At 38.5% G+C, this 24,747-nt stretch overlaps 1 protein-coding gene across 6 annotated transcripts in view; it reads left to right on the top strand.

Annotated features, from left to right (window-relative positions):
* The window catches only part of LRRC28 (leucine rich repeat containing 28), a 164,322-nt gene that overhangs the window by 12,698 nt on the left and 126,877 nt on the right, over positions 1 to 24,747 (top strand). For all 6 annotated transcript variants that reach the window (XM_041752717.1, XM_041752716.1, XM_041752712.1 and 3 more), the window contains exon 3: positions 15,302 to 15,342. In XM_041752717.1, the coding sequence (XP_041608651.1) occupies positions 15,302 to 15,342 (41 nt within the window). The remainder of the gene's footprint in view (positions 1 to 15,301; positions 15,343 to 24,747) is intronic.

The following is a 24,747-nucleotide window of genomic DNA, read 5'->3' as shown; positions in this document are numbered from 1 at the left end:
ATAGAATTTCAAAGCTAGATCATAGAATTTCAAAGCTAGATGGGGCTTTATAGATAATTTAGACAGCTCTTCTTCTTGAGGAAAGTAAGCTTAGAAAAGGTTAGTGGGTAGGTCCAAAGTCACTTTTTACGGCCAGTTAGAGCAAATACCAGGTCTCCTAATTGGTCATGTAGTCTTTCATTTTCATCCTGCAGGTATTAATTGATGACCCATGTCTAGTCTAGCATCATGTAGTTAAATTTTAACTCCATTTAACCATGGCAGAGCAATGAGGTATTTCCATGTTAAGTGAGTTTTCCTAGTTAACCTCTGTGAAGTGTACCTCTGAGGTTCACTGTGTAACTCTTCTTGATATAAATGGTTTTGAAATGTGTCATTCTATACTTTCTTAAAATATAGGGAGCATGATTTAGCCTACTCTATGTGACTCATAGTTTCTGCCTTGGGAGTTAGGAAGGGAGGGTTTAGGAAGAGGTGGCAGGCATAGAGTTCTTTCCCTTATACCAGACTATATCCTTGTGCACTGGGAAGGTTCTTTTTGCAAGTTGAAGGCTCAAAAGCCGTTGCGATGTATGTGTTTCCACAAGTTGAAATTCATTTTCAAGCGTTCATTACAATGCACACCTGTGCATTGAAAATGAGGTACCAGTTTCTAAATGTTAGCCCCATCAAATCAGTCAACAAATACATATATAAGTGAGACATTTGAAATATTATACATTGAGCTTGAGCTATGCCCCCCCAATAAAAAATTATGTCACAATCCTAACAGAATTATTCATGCTAGGTGTAATTTTTAATGTTTCATCTAGTTTTATGGGAGTAAATGTTTAATCTTTTTGGTATGTGTACTTTCCTGTTGCTTTGAGCATTCCATTCATAAAATACTTATTGGATGCATATTAAATAGGTTTTTTTAAAAAAATAGAAAGTAGGAGCAAACGATTCTCTAACTTTCAACCCTTGTTTATGATATTTATTTAACTTACATTTTTAAACAAATATTGTTGAGATTAATACTTCAAGAGTCATATCAGTAATTTTTTTCTTCTTTTAAAAAATGTTTTCCTTGGTAATTAAATTTTTATCACAATCCAAATGCACACTTTAGTTTTGTAAATATACTGAATGTACAGTTTTAATTTTTTTTAGCATATTTTCTGTAGGGGTGTTTGCTAAGTAAAAAATAATGGTCTTCAGGTTCTACATTTTGACAGTTTTGCAAATACTTAATATATTCTTGTTTTTGTTTTTTAAGAACATAACTTTAGCCTCTATAAATGCTCAATTATAATGAAGTAATATTAATTCGTTAGTGATTATAACTACTTTTTAAATGCTTGGTAGCCACCATGTCAGGGTAAGATAGGGGATATTTCTATCATTGCAGAAAGTTCTGTTGGACCAGTGGTATGTTTGGGAAAAAGAACACATTAAAATCAATAATGCCCAAATGTCTGTTGACTAATGAATGGATAAATAAGATGTGTGTATACACATACAGACACACATACATATACACACAATGGAATATTACTCAGCCATCAGAAAGGGTGAAATCTTCCCATTTGCAATGACATGGATGGAGCTAGAGTGTATTTTGTTAAGCGAAGTTAAGTCAGAGAAAGACAGGTACCATATGATTTCACTCATACGTGGAATTTAAGAAAACAGATGAACATGGGAAAAAAGAGGCAAAGCAGAAAACAGACTCTTAACTACAGAGAACAAACTGAGGGTTGCTGGAGGGGAGATGGGTAGGGAGATGGTCTAAATAGGTGATGGGGATTAGGGAGGGCACTTGTGATGAGCACGGGGTGTTATATGGAAATGATGAATCACTAAATTCTGTACCTGAAACTAATATTACAGTGTACATTGAGATGCCTGGGTGGCTCAGTGGTTGAGCATCTGCCTTTGGCTCAGGTGATGGTCCTGGGGTCCTGGGATCAAGTCCTGCATTGAGCTCCCCACCGCAGGAAGTCTGTCTGCTACTCCCTCTGCCTATATCTCTGCCTCTCATGAATAAATAAATAAAAATCTTTTAAAAAATCAGAAAAAAAATTACAGTGTATGTGAACTACCTGGAATTTAAATAAAAACTTGAAAAACAGTAATGTAATTTTTATCATTTTTGTCAAAAAAGTCAAAATGCAACTGTAGTTAGTGATAGATATTTGTAGTGCAAAGCAGTGAAGAAAAATTGTTTCAGCGTTCTTTTTAGGCACCTCAAAGACAACTTCAAAAACAAAAGAACTTGTCTGCACGTTTGCAAAATTTTCTTTTCTTTTTTTTTTTTTTGCAAAATTTTCTTTATCTCATATTTCCCCTTTCCCTTTTGAAGTGGCTTTGTTAATTATAATAATAATTGTAATGCTTTATATTCAAGCATTCTGTGAATTTCCAATGGATTTTTGTTTTATTGAACTCAGGACATGAAATACCTGTGCAGATTACTTTGGAGGAGAAACTCCAAGAAATTTGAATATTTGCACAGACTTTTCATTGCTTTTCTTTTGGACACAAAGAATGAAAGATGTTAGGCTCATATTTCCAAATAAGCAAAATCAGCATTTTCCCATAAAAACCCTGACATAGGTTTTGGATTATCTTTTTTTTTTATTGCTTATGAATAGATTACCCATTATTTGCACAGCATGGTCGCATTTTTTTCCCCCCTGGGAAACAAGATGTCAGTGTTAGCTTACAAAACATATGTAAACTTACAGTGTGGTACTTGATCTATCAGTGATTGCACTTGATAGGAGTGGTCTTCTTTTAGCAAGGGGGTTAGTGAGCTATTAATGCTCTCAAACACATTTTTCCTTGTCCCTTTTTCTCTCTAGCACTTCCTTTCTTCCTGTATATCCCATTTTCTCCCGAGAAAAGTGTATAATGCTTTGTAGAGTAAGTCAAATGAAAACCATAGGTAATAGCATTCCTTTGTGCCACTCATTTAAGAAGAAATTAACTTCACCACCAGAGATGTGTTGTTGGTCATTGCAGGTATTGAGAACCTACTGTGTTTTTCTATCTCCAGGAAACACCAAGGAACTAGGACAAGTGTTTAAGACAAGACTGATGTTTTTTTGGGCCACTTAAAGTTTATTTGGAGAGAAATTTAAAAAGAGGAAAATGAGTAATTAACAGGAAGTTAAGCAAGAGACAAATGGGTAAATGGTAAAGGACAATAGGGAGCAAATAGTAACAGGATTCTGGAAAGTCTTTATAGTACTGCAGAAGATGAAAGGATGTGCTGGTTAGCTCTCTGTTCCCGTAAGTCTTCTGGTTCATGTCTGACTCTGTGGAGGAATACTGCTCTATGATAAATATTAAAAGGAAGAGAAATACAGGAGGAGGAACGGGCTATGTTGTGGGCAGCAAAAGAGGTCTACCTTTGTTGTTCCCACATAAACACATAACATTTGACTCACACTGATATGCTTGCTCAGAAGCAGTGACATCAAATTACTGATCCAACTAGAAAGTTCATTGAGTGAGCAGCCCGGGTGGCTCAGTGGTTTAGCGCCACCTTCAGCCCAGAGCGTGACCCTGGAGACCTGGGATCAAGTCCCACATCGGGTTCCCTGTATAGAGCCTGCTTCTCCCTCTGCCTGTGTCTCTGCCTCTTTCTCTCTGTGTCTCTCATGAATAAATAAATAAAATCTTCAAAAAAAAAAAGTTTGTTGAGTAATGTTGTGATTATAAGTGAGGTTCCTTTTCCCCCTCAATACCAAAACTTCATTAACTTTATTTTAATTGAAAAATAATAAAGGGGCACCTGAGTGGCTCAGGTGGTTAAGTATCTGACCTTGGCTCAGGTCATGATCTTGGGGTCCTGGGATAGAGCCCTGCATCTCTCTGGCTCCCTGCTTAGTAGGTCATCTGCTTCTCCCTCTCCCTCTTGCCCTCCCCCTGCTTGTGCTCCCTCTCTCTCAGATAAATAAAAATCTTTAAAAATAATAGTTGTAATTTTTGAGATGAAATTCACTTAATGTAAAATGAACCATTTCAGAATGAACAATTCAGTAGTATTTAGTATCTTCGCAGTGTTGTACAACTACTGCCCCTGTCTAGTTCCAAATATTTCCATCCAAAGTAAAACGCCTTACCCATTAAGCAGTTTCTCCCCATTCCCTACCACACCCCTGCCCTGGTAACCATCATACTGTGTTCTGTCTTAATGGATTTGTCTATTTTGGATAGTTCATATAAATGGGATTATTCAGTATGTGACCTTTCGTCTGGCTTCCTCCCACTTAGCAAAGTTCTCAGAGTTCATCCAAGTTGTAGTGTATTGATCAGCTCTTCATTACTTTTTATGGCTCAGTAAGATCTCATTGTATGTGCATGCCACAGTTTATTTACCCATTCATCCATTGATGGACACTGGGCTCTTTTTTACCTTTTTGGTATTGTGAACAGTGCAGCTATGAATATGGGGTGTACATTTATATTTTAAGTATTTTGGGTATATACCTGGATGCGGAATGGTGTCATATGATGACTCTAACTTTTTGGGGAACTGCTGAACAATTCTACCAGCAAGTTACAACGGTTCTAGATTTCATCTCTTCGCCAACACTTGTTATTTTCCGGTTTTTAAAATATTATTACAACAGTGGGTGTGAAGTGAGTTGGTGTAAGATGATACCGCATTGTAGTTTGGATTTGCATTTTCCTAATGATAATGACGTTGAGTGTCTTTTCATGTGCTTGTTTGTCATTTGCTTATATTTAGAGAATATTCACATCATTGCCCATTTTCTTTTTTTTTAATAAATTAATTTTTTATTGGTGTTCAATTTACCAACATACAAAATAACACCCAGTGCTCATCCCGTCAAGTGTCCCCCTCAGTGCCCGTCACCCACTCACCCCTAGCCCCCGTCCTCCTCCCCTTCCACCACCCCTAGTTTGTTTCCCAGTTAGGAGTCTTTATGTTCTGTCTCCCTTTCTGATATTTCCCACACATTTCTTCTCCCTTCCCTTATATTCCCTTTCACTATTATTTATATTCCCCAAATGAATGAGGACATACACTGTTTATCCTTCTCCGATTGACTTACTGCACTCAGCATAATACCCTCCAGTTCCATCCACGTTGAAGCAAATGGTGGGTATTTGTCGTTTCTAATGGCTGAGTAATATTCCATTGTATACATAAACCACATCTTCTTTATTCATTCATGTTTCGATGGGCACCAAGGCTCCTTCCACAGTTTGGCTATTGTGGACATTGCTTCTATAAACATTGGGGTGCAGGTGTCCTGGCGTTTCATTGCATCTGAATCTTTGGGGTAAATCCCCAACAGTGCAGTTGCTGGGTCGTAGGGCAGGTCTATTTTTAACTCACTGAGGAACCTCCACACAGTTTTCCAGAGTGGCTGCACCAGTTCACATTCCCACCAACAGTGTAAGAGGGTTCCCTTTTCCCTGCATCCTCTCCAACATTTGTGGTTTCCTGCCTTGTTAATTTTCCCCATTCTCACTGGTGTGGGATGGTATCTCATTGTGGTTTTGATTTGTATTTCCCTGATTGCAAGTGATGCAGAGCATTTTCTCATGTGCGTGTTGGCCATGTCCATGTCTTCCTCTGTGAGATTTCTCTTCATGTTTTTGCCCATTTCATGATTGGATTGTTTGTTTCTTTGTTGTTGAGTTTAAGAAGTTCTTCATAGATCTTGGAAACTAGCCCTTTATCTGATATGTCATTTGCAAATATCTTCTCCCATTCTGTAGGTTGTCTTTTAGTTTTGTTGACTGTATCCTTTGCTGTGCAAAAGCTTCTTATCTTGATGAAGTCCCAATAGTTCACTTTTGCTTTTGTTTCTTTTGCCTTTGTGGATGTATCTTGCAAGAAGTTACTGTGGCCAAATTCAAAAAGGGTGTTGCCTGTGTTCTCCTCTAGGATTTTGATGGAATCTTGTCTCACATTTAGATCTTTCATCCATTTTGAGTTTATCTTTGTGTATGGTGAAAGAGAGTGGTCCAGTTTCACTCTTCTGCATGTGGATGTCCAATTTTCCCAGCACCATTTATTGAAGAGACTGTCTTTCTTCCAATGGATAGTCTTTCCTCCTTTATCGAATATTAGTTGACCATAAAGTTCAGGGTCCACTTCTGGGTTCTCTATTCTGTTCCATTGATCTATGTGTCTGTTTTTGGGCCAGTACCACACTGTCTTGATGACCACAGCTTTGTAGTACAACCTGAAATCTGGCATTGTGATGCCCCCAGATATGGTTTTCTTTTTTAAAATTCCCCTGGCTATTCGGGGTCTTTTCTGATTCCACACAAATCTTAAAATAATTTGTTCTAACTCTCTGAAGAAAGTCCATGGTATTTTGATAGGGATTGCATTAAACGTATAAATTGCCCTGGGTAACATTGACATTTTCCCAATATTAATTCTGCCAATCCATGAGCATGGAATATTTTTCCATCTCTTTGTGTCTTCCTCAGTTTCTTTCAGAAGTGTTCTATAGTTTTTAGGGTATAGATCCTTTACCTCTTTGGTTAGGTTTATTCCTAGGTATCTTATGCTTTTGGGTGCAATTGTAAATGGGATTGACTCCTTAATTTCTCTTTCTTCAGTCTCATTGTTAGTGTATAGAAATGCCACTGATTTCTGGGCATTGATTTTGTGTCCTGCCACGCTGCCAAATTGCTGTATGAGTTCTAGCAATCTTGGGGTGGAGGCTTTTGGGTTTTCTATGTAGAGTATCATGTCGTCGGCGAAGAGGGAGAGTTTGACTTCTTCTTTGCCAATTTGAATGCCTTTAATGTCTTTTTGTTGTCTGATTCCTGAGGCCAGGACTTCCAGTACTATGTTGAATAGCAGTGGTGAGAGTGGACATCCCTGTCTTGTTCCTGATCTTAGGGGAAAGGCTCCCAGTGCTTCCCCTTGAGAATGATATTTGCTGTGGGCTTTTCGTAGATGGCTTTTAAGATGTCGAGGAAAGTTCCCTCTATCCCTACACTCTGAAGAGTTTTGATCAGGAATGGATGCTGTATTTTGTCAAATGCTTTCTCTGCATCTAATGAAAGGATCATATGGTTCTTGGTTTTTCTCTTGCTGATATGATGCATCACATTGATGGTTTTATGAGTGTTGAACCAGCCTTGTGTCCCTGGGATAAATCCTACTTGGTCATGGTGAATAATTTTCTTAATGTGCTGTTGGATCCCATTGGTTACTATCTTGTTGAGAATTTTTGCATCCATGTTCATCAGGGATATTGGTCTGTAATTCTCCTTTTTGGTGGGGTCTTTGTCTGGTTTTGGAATTAAGGTGATGCTGGCCTCATAGAACGAATTTGGAAGTACTCCATCTCTTTCTATCTTTCCAAACAGCTTTAGTAGAATAGGTATGATTTCTTCTTTAAACGTTTGATAGAATTCCCCTGGGAATCCATCTGGCCCTGGACTCTTGTGTCTTGGGAGGTTTTTGATGACTGCTTCAGTTCCCTCCTGGTTATAGATAGGCCTGTTCAGGTTTTCTATTTCTTCCTGTTCCAGTTTTGGTAGTTTGTGGCTTTCCAGGAATGCGTCCATTTCTTCTAGATTGCCTGATTTATTGGCGTAGAGCTGTTCATAATATGTTTTTAAAATCGTTTGTATTTCCTTGGTGTTGGTAGTGATCTCTCCTTTCTCATTCATGATTTTATTAATTTGAGTCGTCTCTCTCTTCTTTTTAATAAGGCTGGCTAATGGTTTATCTATCTTATTAGTTCTTTCAAAGAACTGACTCCTGGTTCTGTTGATCTGTTCCACAGTTCTTCTGGTCTCGATTTCGTTGAGTTCTGCTCGAATTTTAATTAACTCTCTTCTTCTGCTGGGCGTAGGGTCCATCTGCTGTTTTTTCTCTAGCTCCTTTATGTGTAAGGTGAGCTTTTGAATTTGAGTTCTTTCCAGTTTTTGAATGGATGCTTGTATTGCGATGTATTTCCCCCTCAGGACTGCATTTGCTGCACCCCAAAGATTTTGAACAGTTGTATCTTCATTCTCGTTAGTTTCCATGAATCTTTTTAATTCTTCCTTAATTTCCTGGTTGACCCTTTCATCTTGTAGCAGGATGGTCCTTAACCTCCACGTGTTTGAGGTCGTTCCAAACTTCTTGTTGTGATTTAGTTCTAATTTCAAGGCATTATGGTCTGAGAATATGCAGGGGACGAGCCCAATCTTTTGGTATCGGTTCAGACCCGATTTGTGACCCAGTATGTGGTCTATTCTGGAGAAAGTTCCATGTGCACTTGAGAAGAATGTGTATTCAGTTGAGTTTGGATGTAAAGTTCTGTAGATATCTGTGAAATCCATCTGGTCCAGTGTATCATTTAAAGCTCTCGTTTCTTTGGAGATGTTGTGCTTAGAAGACCTATCGAGGGTAGAAAGAGCTAGATTGAAGTCACCAAGTATAAGTGTATTATTATCTAAGTATTTCTTCACTTTGGTTATTAATTGGTTTAAATATTTGGCAGCTCCCACTTTCGGGGCATATATATTGAGGATTGTTAAGTCCTCTTTTGGATAGATCCTTTAAGTATGAGATAGTGTCCCTCTTCATCTCTCACTACAGTCTTCGGGGTAAATTTTAGTTTATCTGATATAAGGATGGCTACCCCTGCTTTCTTTTGAGGACCATTTGAATGGTAAATGGTTCTCCAACCTTTTATTTTCAGGCTGTAGGTGTCCTTCTGTCTAAAATGAGTCTCCTGTAGACAGCAAATAGATGGGTCCTGTTTTTTTATCCAGTCTGAAACCCTGTGCCTTTTGATGGGGTCATTAAGCCCGTTCACGTTCAGAGTTACTATTGACAGATATGAGTTTAGTGTCATCATGGTATCTATTCAGTCCTTGTTTTTGTGGATTGTTCCACTGAACTTCTTCTTAAAGGGGAATTTTAAGAGTCCCCCTTAAAATTTCTTGCAGAGCTGGTTTGGAGGTCACATATTCTTTTAGTTCCTGCCTGTCTTGGAAGCTCTTTTTCTCTCCTCCCATCCTGAATGAGAGCCTTGCTGGATAAAGTATTCTTGGTTGCATGTTCTTCTCATTTAGAACCCTGAATATATCCTGCCAGCCCTTTCTGGCCTGCCAGGTCTCTGTGGAGAGGTCTGCTGTTACCCTAATATTCCTCCCCATAAAAGTCAGGGATTTCTTGTCTCTTGCTGCTTTAAGGATCTTGTCTTTATCTTTGGAATTTGCAAGCTTCACTATTAAATGTCGAGGTGTTGAATGGTTTTTATTGATTTTAGGGGGGGGATCTCTCTATTTCCTGGATCTGAACGCCTGTTTCCCTTCCCAGATTAGGAATGTTTTCAGCTAGGATTTGTTCAAATACATATTCTGGCCCTCTGGCCCTTTCAGTGCCCTCGGGAACCTCAGTTAAATGTAGGTTTTTCTCTCTCAGGCTGTCGTTTATTTCCCTTTATCTGTCTTCATGGTCTTTTAATTGTCTGTCTCTTTTTTTCTCAGTTTCCCTCTTTGCCATCAACTTGTCTTCTATGTCACTCACTCGTTCTTCCACCTCGTTAACCCTCGTCGTTAGGACTTCTAGTTTGGATTGCATCTCATTCCATTGATTTTTAATTTCTGCCTGATTGGATCTAAATTCTGCAGTCATGAAGTCTCTTGAGTCCTTTATGGTTTTTTCTAGAGCCACCAGTAGCTGTATAATAGTGCTTCTGAATTGGCTTTCTGACATTGAATTGTAATCCAGATTTTGTAGCTCTGTGGGAGAGAGGACTGTTTCTGATTCTTTCTTTTGAGGTGAGGTTTTCCTTCTAGTCATTTTGCTCAGTGCAGAGTGGCCAAAAACAAGTTGTATTGGGAAAAGGAGTAAAAGAGGGAGAGAGAAGGAAAGAAAAGAGAAAAAGAAAAAAGAAAAAAGTAAGAAAAAAGGAAAAAAGAAGAAAAAGAGAAAGAAAAAGAAAGGTGAAAAAAAAAAAGGGTGGGGGAAGCAATCAGAAATCAAAAAGAAAAAACAAAAAAACCAAAAACCACGGGGGAGTATCTTCTGATTCTGTATACTTTAAGTCCCTTGACTTCCCCTGCAACTGCTCCGTCTAACTGGTCTTCTGGGGGAGGGGCCTGCTGTCCTGATTTTCAGGTGTTAGCACTTAGGGGAGCTGCTCTGCCCCCTGCCTGGTGCAGGGCTCAGTGGGGGTTGTTTACCCCGTGAGGCCTCTGGAGGAATAACCCCAGTGGCTGTGGCAGCTCTGGAGCCCTGGATTCAGCCCCCGCAATAACTGTGGAGCTCTAGGTCTGCAGGGCCTGGAGGCTCCGGGGCGGGGCCGCTGATCTGCTCAGCTCAGGGCAGGAGCGTCCTTGCTGTCCTGGGCCCTCCCGGCCTCTGCCTGTGGGGGAGGTGGTGGGGAGGGAGGCCAGATCTTGGGCTGTGTCCCGGCACCCAGTGCTCCGGGGCCTGCGCTGTTGGATTTGCGCTCCCGGCCGCGCAGCCCCCTCCGCGGAGCCGCCGTCCGAGCCCCTCCGAGCTGCTCCGGGTCCCGCCGTGCGCGCTGCAGCTCCGCGCCGTCTCCAGGGGCGCAGGTGTCCGTTAGTGTCCCCGGGAGCCCGAAGGCATCCCCGCCCTCCTGGGTCCTGCTCTAACTCCCTGCGGGCCCCTTTCCGTCCAGGAAGGTTGGTGCAGCTCCTGCTCCTCGGGGACGGGGCTCTCCTGTCCTGGGGACACTCGCCCCGGCCTCAGCCCGGCTCCTCGCGGGGCCCCTCCCCCTTGGAGGCCTTTTGTGTCTTTATTTCTTTTTCCCCGTCTTCCTACCTTGATAGAAGCACGAACTCTTCTCACCGTAGCGTTCCAGCTGGTCTCTCTTTAAATCTCAGGCCAAATTCGTAGATTTTCAGGATGATTTGAATGTTTTCTAGGTAATTTGGTGGGGACAGGTGATTTGGGGACCCTACTCTTCCGCCATCTTGCCCCTCCTCCTCCATTGCCCATTTTCAAATTGGGTTATTTGGGGCTTTTTTTGGTAAAAGTTATCTATGTATCCTGGATGCCAGACCTTGAGCAGATACATGATTCATATATATTTTCTCCCATTTTAAATGCTGTCTTCACTTTCTTGTAATTCACGTTCTTGTAAGACCCTTTGATGCACAAAAGTTTTTAATTTTTATGAAGTCCATTTTATCTATTGTTCCTCATGCTTTTGGTATCTTATCTGTGATTCCATTGCCAAATCCACAATGATAAATATTTACCCCTATATTTTTTTCTATGTTTTATGGTTTTAGCAGTTATAAGTCACTAATCTACTTTTAATTAGTTTTTGTATATAGAGATAGAGTTCCAGCTTCAATTGACTTTTTATAAATGCTATTAGAACCAAAATACATTTAATTCATGACTTCTTTAATGTGTTTTTAGAGATCAGGATGGAGCAGGTTTTTGCTGAACCCTGAATCCTAGTGGTTTTTAACAGTACAACTATTTCTTTTACTCACACTGCATGACTCATATTGCTTGGGGACTCTGGTTGATGATGTCCACAGTCAGGGATGAAGGCTGATTTCCATCATACAGTCCCATCACTAGTAACTATATGAATTATATATAACTTTTTGTATTTCACTTTAAAATTTTATTTTTTTAATTTAAACAAAGTTAATTAAGATTTGATCCTGAAGGAAAACAAAACATTTCATTCATACACCAGCTCAATAACTCATTAAGCTTTCTAGTTTTTGTGGCAACTTTCAAAGTCATGAATTAAGTATATTTTAGTTCTTACAGCTCAGACTCTTTAAGGCTACCACTTTAACCTAATTTCATTGACCAAAGTAAGTCAAAGTAATCCTACCAAGTCGCCTAGAAGAAGAAGAAAGAGAAGTCGGTGGTGTATGGTGTTCATCAGAGAACATCACTGAATGCAGTGTTCGCAACATATTTGAAGTGTTGGTTCCAAAATACACAATTTAAAAATGTTCCCATTTAAGGACAGTTTTCCTTCAAACAGTATAGTAAAACATCATTGATTCAAAAATAGAGGTAAATTTTATGTTTAACTGTGCTTGCTCAAGTATACTTTTACATTACTTGTACAGAAAAATTATTTGGCTGAGTGTAATGTGGGATTTAATGAAGAGAATTTTGGCTTAGTTTAGAAAACAATTTTTAACTAGTTTAGGAGGAAGTAATTCAGTGATGCTTACCAGTAGGTGTCAGCCACAGCTCATGCAATGGGGTGCCTATTTGTCAAGGTTTTTTGGGGAGGTACTAATAAGGGTTTGGGTTTTTTTTCCCCACCCGGTATCCTAATGAACTGCAGTTTTCTTAAGGTCAGCTTGCTTATTTTTAAATAAAAACACAATGTATTTACTCTGTTATATAGAGTAACGCACCATTAGCAGGAGAAACACTCAGTGCTTAATTGTGTGTGAAGCTGTATACTGGAAAGAGCTAAGTAAGTTCTTATGAGAAGATTAGAATACTGTTTGATGGCACCAAATAGGCATCTGGAAGGAATGACCACAGGTCCTGTGAGTCAGCCAGATGTGATACTGATTGTCACAGATAAAACAGAGGAGGTTTTTTTCTGGATAAGTCTTTCCTTTTCAGGGAACAGCTGTTGTATTAAATAGCCTCTTACTGCTACTCCCCCTCTACGTTACCCTATCCCTAGCTGCCAAATAGTTTGCCTAAAAAGCTTTGTATGTATGCCCATAAATGGAAGTGCATATTCTCCTTAATAGAGGAGATACCAATACTAAAACATTTTGAGATTTTGGACAGATCTAAGAGTAACATCTGAGGAGAGACTTGTCCTGAAGAATCTCATTGCATAGATTGATTTCAAAATGTGTTTTCTTTTTTTAAGAATCACCATTTGAAAACTGAATACAAGTGATTTTATTAAAAAATGAATATTTGGGATGCCTGGGTGGCTCAGTTGGTTAAGCATCTGCCTTTGGCTCAGGTCATGATCCCAGTGTCCTGAGATGGAGTCCCTCATTGGACTCCCTGCTCAACGGGGAGCCTGCTTCTCCCTCTGCTGTTCCCCTGCTTGTGCTTTCTCTCTCTCTCTCTTTCTATCAAATAAATAAATAAAATCTTTTAAAAATGAGTATCAATAAATGCTTCATTGTCTTCAGTATTCAGCCAAATAGTGAATATTTGTATTCAGTATTTGTCATAAAAGGACGAGATATATGTATATATAAGCAACTTTGGATGCTGTTGCTAAAAAAAAAATATATCAGTATGCCAACTGAAATTAGTAATGTCATTTCCTTGTTTAAAATAAACCATTGCATTTTTATTGTGTTCGGAATTTTTTAAAAAGATTTTATTTATTTATTCATGAGAGACACGGAGAGAGGCAGAAACATAGGCAGAGGGAGAAGCAGGCTCCCTACAGGGAGCCCGATGTGGAACTCGATCCCAGGACTCTGAGATCACAACATGAGCCAAAGGCAGATGTTCAACCACTGAGCCACCTAGGTGCCCCTGTATTCAGAATTTTTTTGTAAAAAGTTTTCCCATAGTGTAAGATAAGCTCTAACGATCTCTTCCACACCACTTTCTACAAAATCATCATAGACCTTTGTACCCTATGGCCCAGACATATCAAACTGAGTGTTTAAAACCCAAATTGGATAAATAATGATTGATTACTCAATTATGTAGGAGTTTATGCTGTGAGTACCACATTTTTTAATGTAATTTTTTAAATTATATGAGACATAACATGCTTACTGTTAAATATTCAAATACTAAAGTAGATGGAGAATAGCAACCCTAGTCCTTTCCTTAATGGTAATCATTGTTACTAAGTTTATGTATGAAAAACGGCTTTGTAACAAACAAAAAACTTTCGAGTCTTCACTTTTGTTTTTCTATTAACATGATTTTTTTAGAGGGGGGAGGGTCAGAGGGAGACAGAAGGAGAGAACAAGAACCTTAAGCAGGCTCCATGCCTGCTGAGTCCTATGTGAGGCTGGATCTCATGACCCTGAGATCACAACCTGAGCCGAAATCAAGAGTTGGATGCTTAACTGACTGAACCACCCAGGGTTCCCTACACAATTGTTTTTATAACAGGATTTTTGAAAATGTAAAATCTGTTCAGGAGTACTGTTAGGGAGTTACGGCAGAAGAGATTGTATTTGCAGTTTCCCAAACATACCTCCCTGTCTCAAATTTGCATATGTTGCTGCTTGTGCCTAGAAAGCAAACCAGTGGCACTCTTCCTCCCTGCCCCACAGCAACCTCTGAAAATTTCTGTTTGTCTTTCAGGTCTCCAGCCACACCTAACTACTTCTAAAAAAAACTATTCTTGATTCTTTGTTATTACTAGCTAGCCCACTCTACAGTATGTTTGAGTGGAGGTGCTCGTTTAGTCTCAACAACCCGTCTTTGTGTTATGTAAATTTGAACTGGGCACGTGTGTGCGTAAGTGTGTGTGTATGTGTGTGAGAGAGAGACAGAGACAGACAGACAGGCTGGCTTTCTATGAGTGGAATTTCTGATCTTTTCATGGAAGGGCCATTCCCTCCAAAACGTTGCCTCTGTGTAAGGCACCTAGATTCATCCCAATCTGTCTTCCCAATGGCCTTTTCCCTAACTGCCACAGCATACCCCTCAGGACCTGGTAGCCAAGATTTGCCACTTCCCTGGATCATGAGCCCCAGCTTACTCTGGTTACCCTGAGTTTAGGTAGGTCTTGGTTTCTGACACCTGGGGATTTCCCTTATTTTTTTTTAAGAGGCACACAATTTGGGAGTTTGGAGGCAAGGAGGTGGGGGTGAATGTTAGTTTTCTTGGGTGCTATAACAAATTACACAGGCTAGGTGGCTTAAAACAAGAGAGATTTATTCTCTTACAATTCTGGGGGCCAGAAGTCTGAAATCGAGGTGTGGGCAGAGTTGGTTCCTTTTTGGGGCTCTGAGGGAGAGACTCTATTCCTTTCTCTTTACTTCTTGTGGTTGCCAGTGATCCTTGTTGTTCTTTGCTGGTGTCACTCTAATATCTGGCTTCATTGTCAGTTGGCATTCTTCCCTGTGTGTTGTCTGTTAAGAACAGTTTAATTTCTCCCAGGACTCTGGTGGAATACAGGGCTTCTGGTTTCTCTGAGAGACGTTAATTTTAGGTGTTCAAATTTATAGGTTTAAATTGTAGTATGAGCTATATAATCATAAAACCCAGACCTGCTGCTTTATTATTTTTGCATTACTTTCTCCAGATTTACACCCCTACCCCCAGAAATAGTCCTTTGTGTTTAAGCTCATTAGAAATGTTTATACCTATTTCAAAAATAAAATTTAATTCTGAGTTTTTAATTTTCAGCCAGAAAACCTTGCTCAGAAGCTTCCAAACCTTGTGGAACTGTGAGTCTGTTTATTCAACTTTTTAAAAAAACAAGAATGAAAATAATTTTAAGTTATTTGAAATAATAGGATATACAATTTTAATGTATTTATTATTTTTTGGTATCGTGGTCGTCATGTTCATGGAGGTAGTTCTGCTAACTCAGTAATATTTTAAAGTATTTTACCATTTAAATTTGTGTTTTAAATGTCTTACCTTAAGGTAGTAGAGATGAACTTTTTAAAACTATTAAAGATATTTTTTTTTCTTGGTCACAAAATCCTTCTGGACAGTGTAATTGAGAAAGTTTTTTGCTGTTACCACTACTACATGTGTTACTTGATATAAACATCTAACAGTGTTAATGATTTAAAATATAGACTAAAAGCCTACTTCCCTGTGTCCTCCATATCTCTTTTGTTCTTTAGTTCTTTTGACAATTACTTCCATAATGCTAAATAATATGTTTACACCTTTTTGTTGTTGTTGTTTTTAAAGATTTTATTTATTTATTCATGAAAGATAGAGAGAGGCCCAAAGACATAGGCAAAGGGAGAAGCAGGCTCCACGCAGGAAGCCCGATGTGGGACTCGATCCTGGGACCTGGATCCCAGGATCCCATGATCCAGGGATCATGCCCTGAGCCAAAGGCAGACAACCACTGAGCCACCCAGGCGTCCCTACACCTTTTTTTTTTAGTGCATCAACTTTAAGTATCTGTTGATTTACCTATAAGGAAGATATTTAGAATCTTCTCTTTCCTTTCTTTCTTTCCAGCTCCCTCCTATTTTTGTTGAAGGAGGTGTTTTCATTGCTGTTTCTTGTTCTTTATTATTTGGCATGATTTTCAAAAAGTAAAGGAAGGAAAACTAACTTTACAACTCCATCTTTAAGCTGGGAGTCTGTCATTTCTTCCCCTCCCTCCATCCTTTTATTTTGAAAAATTTCAAACTAACAGAAAAATTGAGAGCATAGTACAATGAACTTCCATATATGCTTCACCTAATTTAACCAGTTAATATTTTGCCACATTTTATTTCTCTTTCTGTCTCCTATCCTTTCCCTCCCTCCTTCCCTTTCCAGTCCTCTCACATGCATGTAGACACACACACACACACACACACACACACACACACACACAAATTTCGGATATTATGATACTTCACCCCTAAATACATACATACATAGATACATAGATAACAGTATGTATCTACTAAGAATGAAAGCAATTTTGCATGTACTTATATTATCACATATTAAAAGTAATATTCTGGGGCGCCTGGGTGGCTTAGATGGTTAAGCATCCAACTCTTGGGTTGGCTCAGGTTGTGATATTGAGCCCCTAGCAGGGCTCCTTGCCATATGTGGAGTTTGCTTAAGATTCTCTCTCCGGGATCCCTGGGTGGCGCAGCGGTTTGGCGCCTGCCTTTGGCCCAGGGCACGATCCTGGAGACTCGGGATCGAATCCCACATCGGGCTCCCAGTGCATGGAGCCTGCTTCTCCCTCTGCCTGTGTCTCTGCCTCTCTCTCTCTCTCTCTCTGTGTGACTATAATAAATAAATAAAAAAAATTAAAAAAAAAAAAAAGATTCTCTCTCTCCCTCTCCTGCTGCCCCTCCCCCTGCTTACGTTCTCTCTAACAACAAGAAAAAAAGTAATATGAATTCAGTAATATCATCTAATATACATTGCATATTTAAATTATCCCAGTCTCTCCCCAACTTAATGTCTTTAGTGTCCAGATTTGTCTGGTTTTTTCCTCTTGATTATAATCAGTTTAAACATCTTTGATTTTCTACCTCATTTGCTTTATCAAGTTTTTAATTTCATTCTCTTTATTTTTCTTTTAAAGATATCATTTATTTGTTTGAGAGAGGAAGAGAAAACATGAGAAGGGGGAGGGGCAGAGGGAGAAGCAGACTCCCTCCTGAGCAGGGAGCCTGATACGGAGCTTGATCCTAGGACCATGGGATCATCACTTGAGCCAAAAAGGCAGATGCTTAACTGACTGAGCCACCCAGGCACCTCAATCTCATTCACTTTATATATGTGTATATATATATTGTTGTGCTCAAGATTGTGAATCCGAGAAACCAACAAGGAGCCGACACCGATGCAAACACACAAGGGTTTATTTACAAGCTTGAGCTTGGGTCCAAGTATACCCGACACAGCGGAGCAGGGACTTGGACCCCAAGGTGGGTTTCAGCTTAGTTTTAAGGGCTGGTCTAGGGGACCTCCAGAAGGGGTGGAGCAATTCCTCAAGTTCTGTTTACATTTTGATATGGGGCCTTCAAGGGCATTGAGCTCTGTTCTTATTCTAACATGGGCTTCCTGCCCTTGGCTTGGGCTCTGTTCTTATTCTAATATGGGGCTTTCTAGGATGTTAAGCTATAAGCTGTTTTTTTTTCTCCTGTAACTGAAGTAATGTAAATTTCAGCTCTTATTCACAGGGGCCTGGGATGGCTGTACTTGTGCTAACCCTGAACTTAAAGTAGAATGGCCTTAATTTTCTCGGCCTCCATGATATGTGTGTATTTTTTGAAGCTTTTGAGAGTGTTGCATACATCATTTAGTTTACCTCTAAATAATCAGTATGCATTTTCAAGAAGAAGGAAGTCTTAAAATTATTTTAAGTCTTTTTGTTTTTAAAGGTTCCTTATAGTTTCATTCATGTAGGATTTGAATATTTCTAAAGTTTATTCCTAAACATTTAATATATAATCTTTGCTATTATAAATGAATTTTCTTACCTGTTACCTCTTTAAGTGATTATTCTTTTAATATTTGAACACCATTTGTTTTCGTGTGTTATCTTTATACCCTGATGCCTTGCTGAAATCTTATTGTTTGAGTTAGTTTTATGGTTGATTCCTCAGGGTTTTTAGGCATACCCTCTTGTCTGAAAATACAGATAGTGTTATTCCTTTTTTTTCTAAACCTTATGCCTTTAATTATCTTTTCTAGTCTGATTGCATTGGCTAGTCCTTTCAGAACAGTGTGAAATTGTACTAGAGATGGTGGGCATCCTTGTTTTCTTTCTGACCTTAGTAGGAATGCCTCCAGCATTACCCCATAAGAAAAACACTGGCTTTACGATTAATGTATATGTATTCTATTGTGTTAAGTAAATATCCATTTGTGTCAATAATCTATTGCTGCTTAACAAATTACCCCAGAATGTAGTGGTTTAAACTGTGGGTAGGGGTGCTTAAAAGAACAAAACACTTACTGTCTCCTATTTTCTGAAGGTCTAGAATCTGGGCTTAGCTGCATTCTTGGCCTCAATGTCTCTTTCAAGGCATGCAATCAAAGATTGTTGCCCAGGGCTGCTGTTTTCCCTGAAGGCTCAACTAAAGAAGTATCCTCTTCTGTGTTTACTCATGTGGTTGTTGGCAGGATTCAGTTAATCTTAAATTGTTGGTCTGAAGGTCTCAGTTCCTTGCTGGTTGTTGGCCAGGGGACTGACTCCCTTAGTTCCTTGCCAGTTGGCTTGCCTCTCTGTGGTGTCATGCACAACATGGCAGCTGGCTTCCATCAGTTCACAGAAAAAAGAAGAGCCAGAGAGGGTATGCAGGTTAGTCTCTTTCTAATCTAATCCCATCACTTTTGCTATATTTTGTTAGAAACAAGACAGTAGGTCCAGCCCAACACTTAAGGGGAGGTTGTTACACAAGGGCCTAAATGCCAGATAGTAGAGATGGTGGGGACTGTCTTGGAGGCTGCCTAACACACCATTAATTCCTACTTTCTCAATAATTGTCATTAGTAATGGGTGTGGAATTTATTCAAAACCTTTTTCAGAAAAAAATTCTTGAGGCCTTCAGGCAAAACAGTGAAACAATCATGAAGATGAAGAAGACTGTAGTATAATACTCCAAACTGTATTATGTATACAATGGTGGTTGCATTCAGGCTTGAAGTGTTTTTCTTTGAGCCCTTTAAATGTATTTTTATGTAATATATATGTAGTTAATTGTATATAACATATGTACTATATATTACATATAATATTACATATTTATTATGTGTCACATAATAAATAATATATAAGTATATATGTTCATATATAATCTAAGTTATGTAATATGAATGAATAAATAGTATATAATTCTGTATTATGTATATTATATATAATTTGGATTTTAATACTTTTCCACATGTATTAATATATCCTTTTTCTCTGGCTACTTATAAGATTTTCTTTTTTGGTTTTCAGAAATTTAACTATGATGTACGTTGCTATAATTTTGTTTGTATTTATGTTGGACTTTGCTGAGCTTCTTGAATTTGTCTTTTCCCAAATATGATACATTTTCTTTTTTTTTTATGATACATTTTCAACCATTATTTCTTTGAATATTTTTTTATACACTATTCTGCCTTCTTCGGCACCATTTACACATATGTTGTATCTGATGATGATGTACTACAATCCTCTAAGGCACTGTTCATGTTTCCTTCAGTCTTTTTTCTCTTTGTTCTTTTTTTTTCCCAAAGATTTTATTTATTTCAGACTGAGATATAGCAGGAGCTGAGTGGGGGAAGGGCAGGGGAGAAGCAGACTCCCTGCTGAGCAAGGAGCCCCACATGAGGCTCAATCCCAGGACCCTGTGATATGACCTGAGCTGAAGACAGGTGCTTAACCAATTGAGCCACCAAGGCACCCCTTCTCTCTGCATTTTACATTAGACTATTTTTATTGAGCTTTCTTCAAGTTCATAAACTCTTTCCTTTGTCATATTCATTGTGTTATTCACCTTTATTCAGTAATTTTTTCAGTCTCAGATCTTATTTAGTTTATTCATTCATTCATCTGACCATCTGTCTTCCCTCCCTTCCCTCCTACTGAAATTTCCCATCTTTACATTATAGGCATATTCTACTTTAGATCACTATGTATAGCTATAATAACTACGTCAAATTTCCTGTCTGCTAATTCCAGCATCTTGCTCATCTTGAGCTTGATAGCCATTGTTTGTTGTTGTTGTTAATGGACCACATCTTCTTGTGTTCTCATATGTTGCATAACTTTAGGTTCTATCCTGACAATTAGGAATGTTGTGTCTTGAAGACTGTAATCTGCTATATTTGATATTTTTGCTTTAGCAGGAAATTTACCTGGTTTAACTCAAGCAGTGAACTGTTTCTTGGAAGGCAGCTGAAGTCTCAGTACAGTTCTTTTACCTTTAACTGTAGCTTTTTCCATATTTGTATGTTCTAAAATGGCCAATGATTTAGGCAAAATTTAGAAGTAGAATTTAGGGTTCTCCTTCTCTGGCTCTTTTTTTCTGGTATTCTCCCTTTAATTGCCAGTGGTCATGGTTGCCCTGAACCCTGTCCTCCTATTCTTTAGAGTAGTAAGACTGATGTTTCCTATCAGAATTTTAGCCACTTTGCCTGGTAACTGTCTATACCCTGCCTTTAAGGTACAAAATGCTGCTTAAAAAAACAAAACTCAACTCACTCACTGCAGTTCCTTCCAAGTTTAGATTCTTTGCCAGAATTGGCTTGTTTTGTTTACACTGCAGTACCTTAGAGGTGTGTGTGTGTGTGTGCGCATGGATGTGCATGTGTATGCACGCATTAGGATTTTAGTTGTTATCTGCCAGAGGAGAAGTCCAGTAGGAGTTTATTTTGCTGTACTGAATTGGAACTTGCATTCTTTTCTTCTAACTACTTTAACCTTTTCTTTTAACTGTCTTTATAATTCAAGTGGTTTCTTGAAGTCTGTATTAGTTGGTTCTCTGATTTTTGACTGATCTGACAATCTGGGCAGTTTAACTGGAGTGTTTTAGATCATGTTACATTCAATATGATTACTGATATGATTGAGTTTAAGTCAACCATCTTACAACCTGTGTTCTATTTGTCTCAGCTGTTATTTATTTTTTCCCTCCTTTCTTTCTTCCTTTAAAATTATTTTAGTGTTATGGAGGATCCCATTTTACTACCACTGTTGGATTATTAACTTTCAGTGTTTTAAGGTTGATATTGTGCTGCTTTAACCTGTTACAGTATGCCTTCACATAATGTACCACTTCATGTGTAACAGGAACTTTATATCAGTACTTCATTATTTGTGCTATTGTATGTCTTACATATGTTTGTGTTTGTGTGTGTATCTATCAGTATACATATACGTGTACACATCATGTATATGTCAGTCAGGGTCCAGTTAGGAGGTAGAAACCATTCCCTTAAACAGGAAAAATTAAAAAGTTGTTGACTAAATGTTATTGGCTACCAAAAGAGGTTAAAAGGAGTCTAAGGTTTTCAGAATTAGTAAGTACAAAAAGTAGGTCTTCTGGGCTGAGGGAAAGTAGACAATGAAGGGAATAATGATTGAGGAGAACACCGTCCCCTAGGCTGATATTTAGATCTCTTTGGTGGAGGTCTGGCTGCCACAAGAACATACAGCCTACTGGTGTGAAGGAGCTTGCCAGATGGTTTAGGCTGGAGCTGATCTTTAATATCAGCTCACTATTGCAGGAGGGTTTTGGTAATCTGGAGCTGGTCTGTAGAAGCAGTATGGCTAATGGGGAGGCAACTGCCTGAAGTGTGAGTAGAGCTACCACAGAAGTGGCCACAGGGTGGTAAGACTGTTGGTTGAGGCTGGTTGAAGCTGGTCTTTAGAAGTTCATTGCTGGGTAGGGGGAGAGTGGCCTGAGGGTGCAGCCAAGAGCTGCTACAGAGCTGGGCGGGGGGAATTCATAGTTTGAGAATGTGGCTTGAGGTTTTCCAAGAGGGCTGCTGAGGTGAGTGCCTCTGGGCCTTGGCTCCTGTGCTAAGTAAACAACTGAAGGAGGACTGGACCCAGAAGGGAGGGCCTTCCTGCTGCTGTCATCTGGTAGGGTCACTCTGGGGCCCCCTTTTGACAGCTTTACATTAGGCCAGTTGACAAAGGAGATGTGTTGACAGGGTCTAGCTCTAGCAAGCATAAAAGATAGGTTTTGAGCTGACAGACTAAACTCATAACTGACAGAAGTCATCATTTTAATTTTGAATTTAGGTTGTTAAATTTAAAATGAGAAATATCTTTTATTCTCTCAGATTTACCTGAATAAAGTCTTTATTTCTCCATCTTTTTTTAAAATTAAACTTTTTACTTTGAGATAATGGTGGAATCACATGTAATTGTAAGAAATAATACAGAAAGATCTCGTGTACCCTTCTAGTTTCCACCAATATTCACCTCTTGCATAACCGTAGTACAAGATAAGCACCAGAAAATTGACACTGGTGTTATCTTACTCAGTGTTCATCATTTTCTGTGTAGCCATTTGTGTGTGTGTGTGTGTGTATGTGTGTGTGTGTGTGTGTGTTCTGTGCAATTTTTTCATGTATAGATTTGTGTAATCACTACCATAGTCAAGGTAGAGAGAGTACTTTCATCACTGCAAGGATTGTTTGAGCTACCCTTTCATTTCTCTGCAGTCCCCCAAACCTTGGCAACTACTACCCTGGTCTCCATCTCTATCACTGTATCTGTTTGAGAATATTATATAAATGGAATCATAGTATGTAACCATTCGGGCTTGGCTTTTTTTTCATTCAGCACAATCCCTTGAGATCTGTTGGAGTTGTTGCATGTATGAGTAGTTCGTTCCTTTTTGTTGGAGAAGTATATTTCATGGTATGGATTTAATGCAGATTCTTTGACCATTTACCCATTGAAGGACATATCAGTAGTTTTGTTTTTATCTGTAATAAATAATGCTGTTTGGCACATTTTTATACATGTTTTTTTGTGAATAAGTTTTTCTTTCTTTCTTCATTCATTCATTCATGCATTCATGAGAGGCACACAGAGAGAGGGGGAGAGGGAGAGGCAGGCTCCATGCAGGGAACCCGATGTGGGACTTGATCCTGGAACCCTGGGATCATACCCTGAGCCAAAGGCAGACGCTCAACCGTTGGAGCCACCCAGGTGTCCCATGTGAATAAGTTTTCATTTCTCTGAGATAAATGACTAAGACTGCAATTGCTGAGTCATACCATAATTACATGTTTCATTTTGTTGTTGTTGAGATATAATTCACATATGATAAAATTCGCCCTTCTAAGTATAAAATTCAGTGGTGTTTAGTATAATCACAAGATTGAGCAACCATTAGCACTATCTAATTCTGGAACATTTTCATCACCTCAAAAGAAACCCACTTAGCATTCATTCCTCCCTTTTCCCAATCCCTAATAACTCCTCAGTGACCAATAATCTGCTTTCTGTTTCTATGGCTGTGCCTGTCCAGGACAATCATACAATATGTGGCTTTTTTAGGTCTTGCTCTTTTAACATAGCATGTTTTCAGGGTTCGTCTATGTCATAGCATGTTTCAGAATTCATTATTTATGGATGTGTAATATTCCATTGCATAGATATACCATGTTTTGTTTATTCAGTCTTTAGTTGATAGACATTTTTAGTTGTTCCCACATTTTGGCTATGGTGATTAATGAAAGTGTGAATAGTCATGTAGAAGTTTATGTATGAACATATATTTTCAGTTCTTTTGGGTTTATACCTAGGAGTAGAATCGCAATGCTAACTCTGTTTAGCCTTTTGAGGAACTGACAAACTATTTTCCAGAACTGCATCATTTTACAATTCCACCAACAATATGTGAGGATCCTAATTTCTCCACATCCTCATCAACACCTGTTACTTTCTGTACTTTTGATTATAGTCATCCTGGTAGGTGTGATTGGTATCATAGATTTGTTTTGTATTTTTCTGACTAATGATGTCTTTTCATGGGCTTACTGGCCATTTGTATATTACTTTGGAGAAATGTCTGTTCAGATCCATCCATTTTTAAATTATGATATTAGTCTTTTTATTGTTGAATTGTAAGATTTCTTTATATATTTGCTTTATATATTTGAGATGGCTTTACATATATTTAAGTGCTTTATATATTTGAGATTTATAATTTATATATTTGAATGCTTTATACATTTGATACTTATCAGAACAAGCTTTTCAAATATTTTCTCCCATTCTGTAGTTTACCTTTTTACTTTCTTGATAATTTTTTATCTGGCATCTTATGTTGGTATCCTATATAAGAAACTGTTTTTAATCCATCATCATGAAGATTTAATTGTTTTTCTTATTCAGGCTATATAATTTTAGCTCTTGCATTTAGGTCTTTGATCCATTTTGAGTTAAGTTTTGCATATGCTACAGTGTAAAGGTCTAACTTGTTTTGTATGTGCAGGTCCAAATAGCTCCTCACCATTTATTGAAAGGATACTCTTTCCCCATTAAATTGGACATGTGGGTGAATTTCTGGATTCTCAGTTTTATTCCATTGATCTATATGTCTGTCTTTTTTCCAGTAGCACACAAACTTGATTACTGTAGCTTCATAGTAAGTTTTAAAATTGAGAAGTCTGAGTCCTCCTAATTATTCTTGTTTTTC

This window comes from Vulpes lagopus, chromosome 4 (genome assembly GCF_018345385.1).
Source record: "Vulpes lagopus strain Blue_001 chromosome 4, ASM1834538v1, whole genome shotgun sequence".
Classification (NCBI taxonomy): domain Eukaryota; kingdom Metazoa; phylum Chordata; class Mammalia; order Carnivora; family Canidae; genus Vulpes; species Vulpes lagopus.
This window is presented reverse-complemented; position numbering and strand designations above follow the sequence as displayed.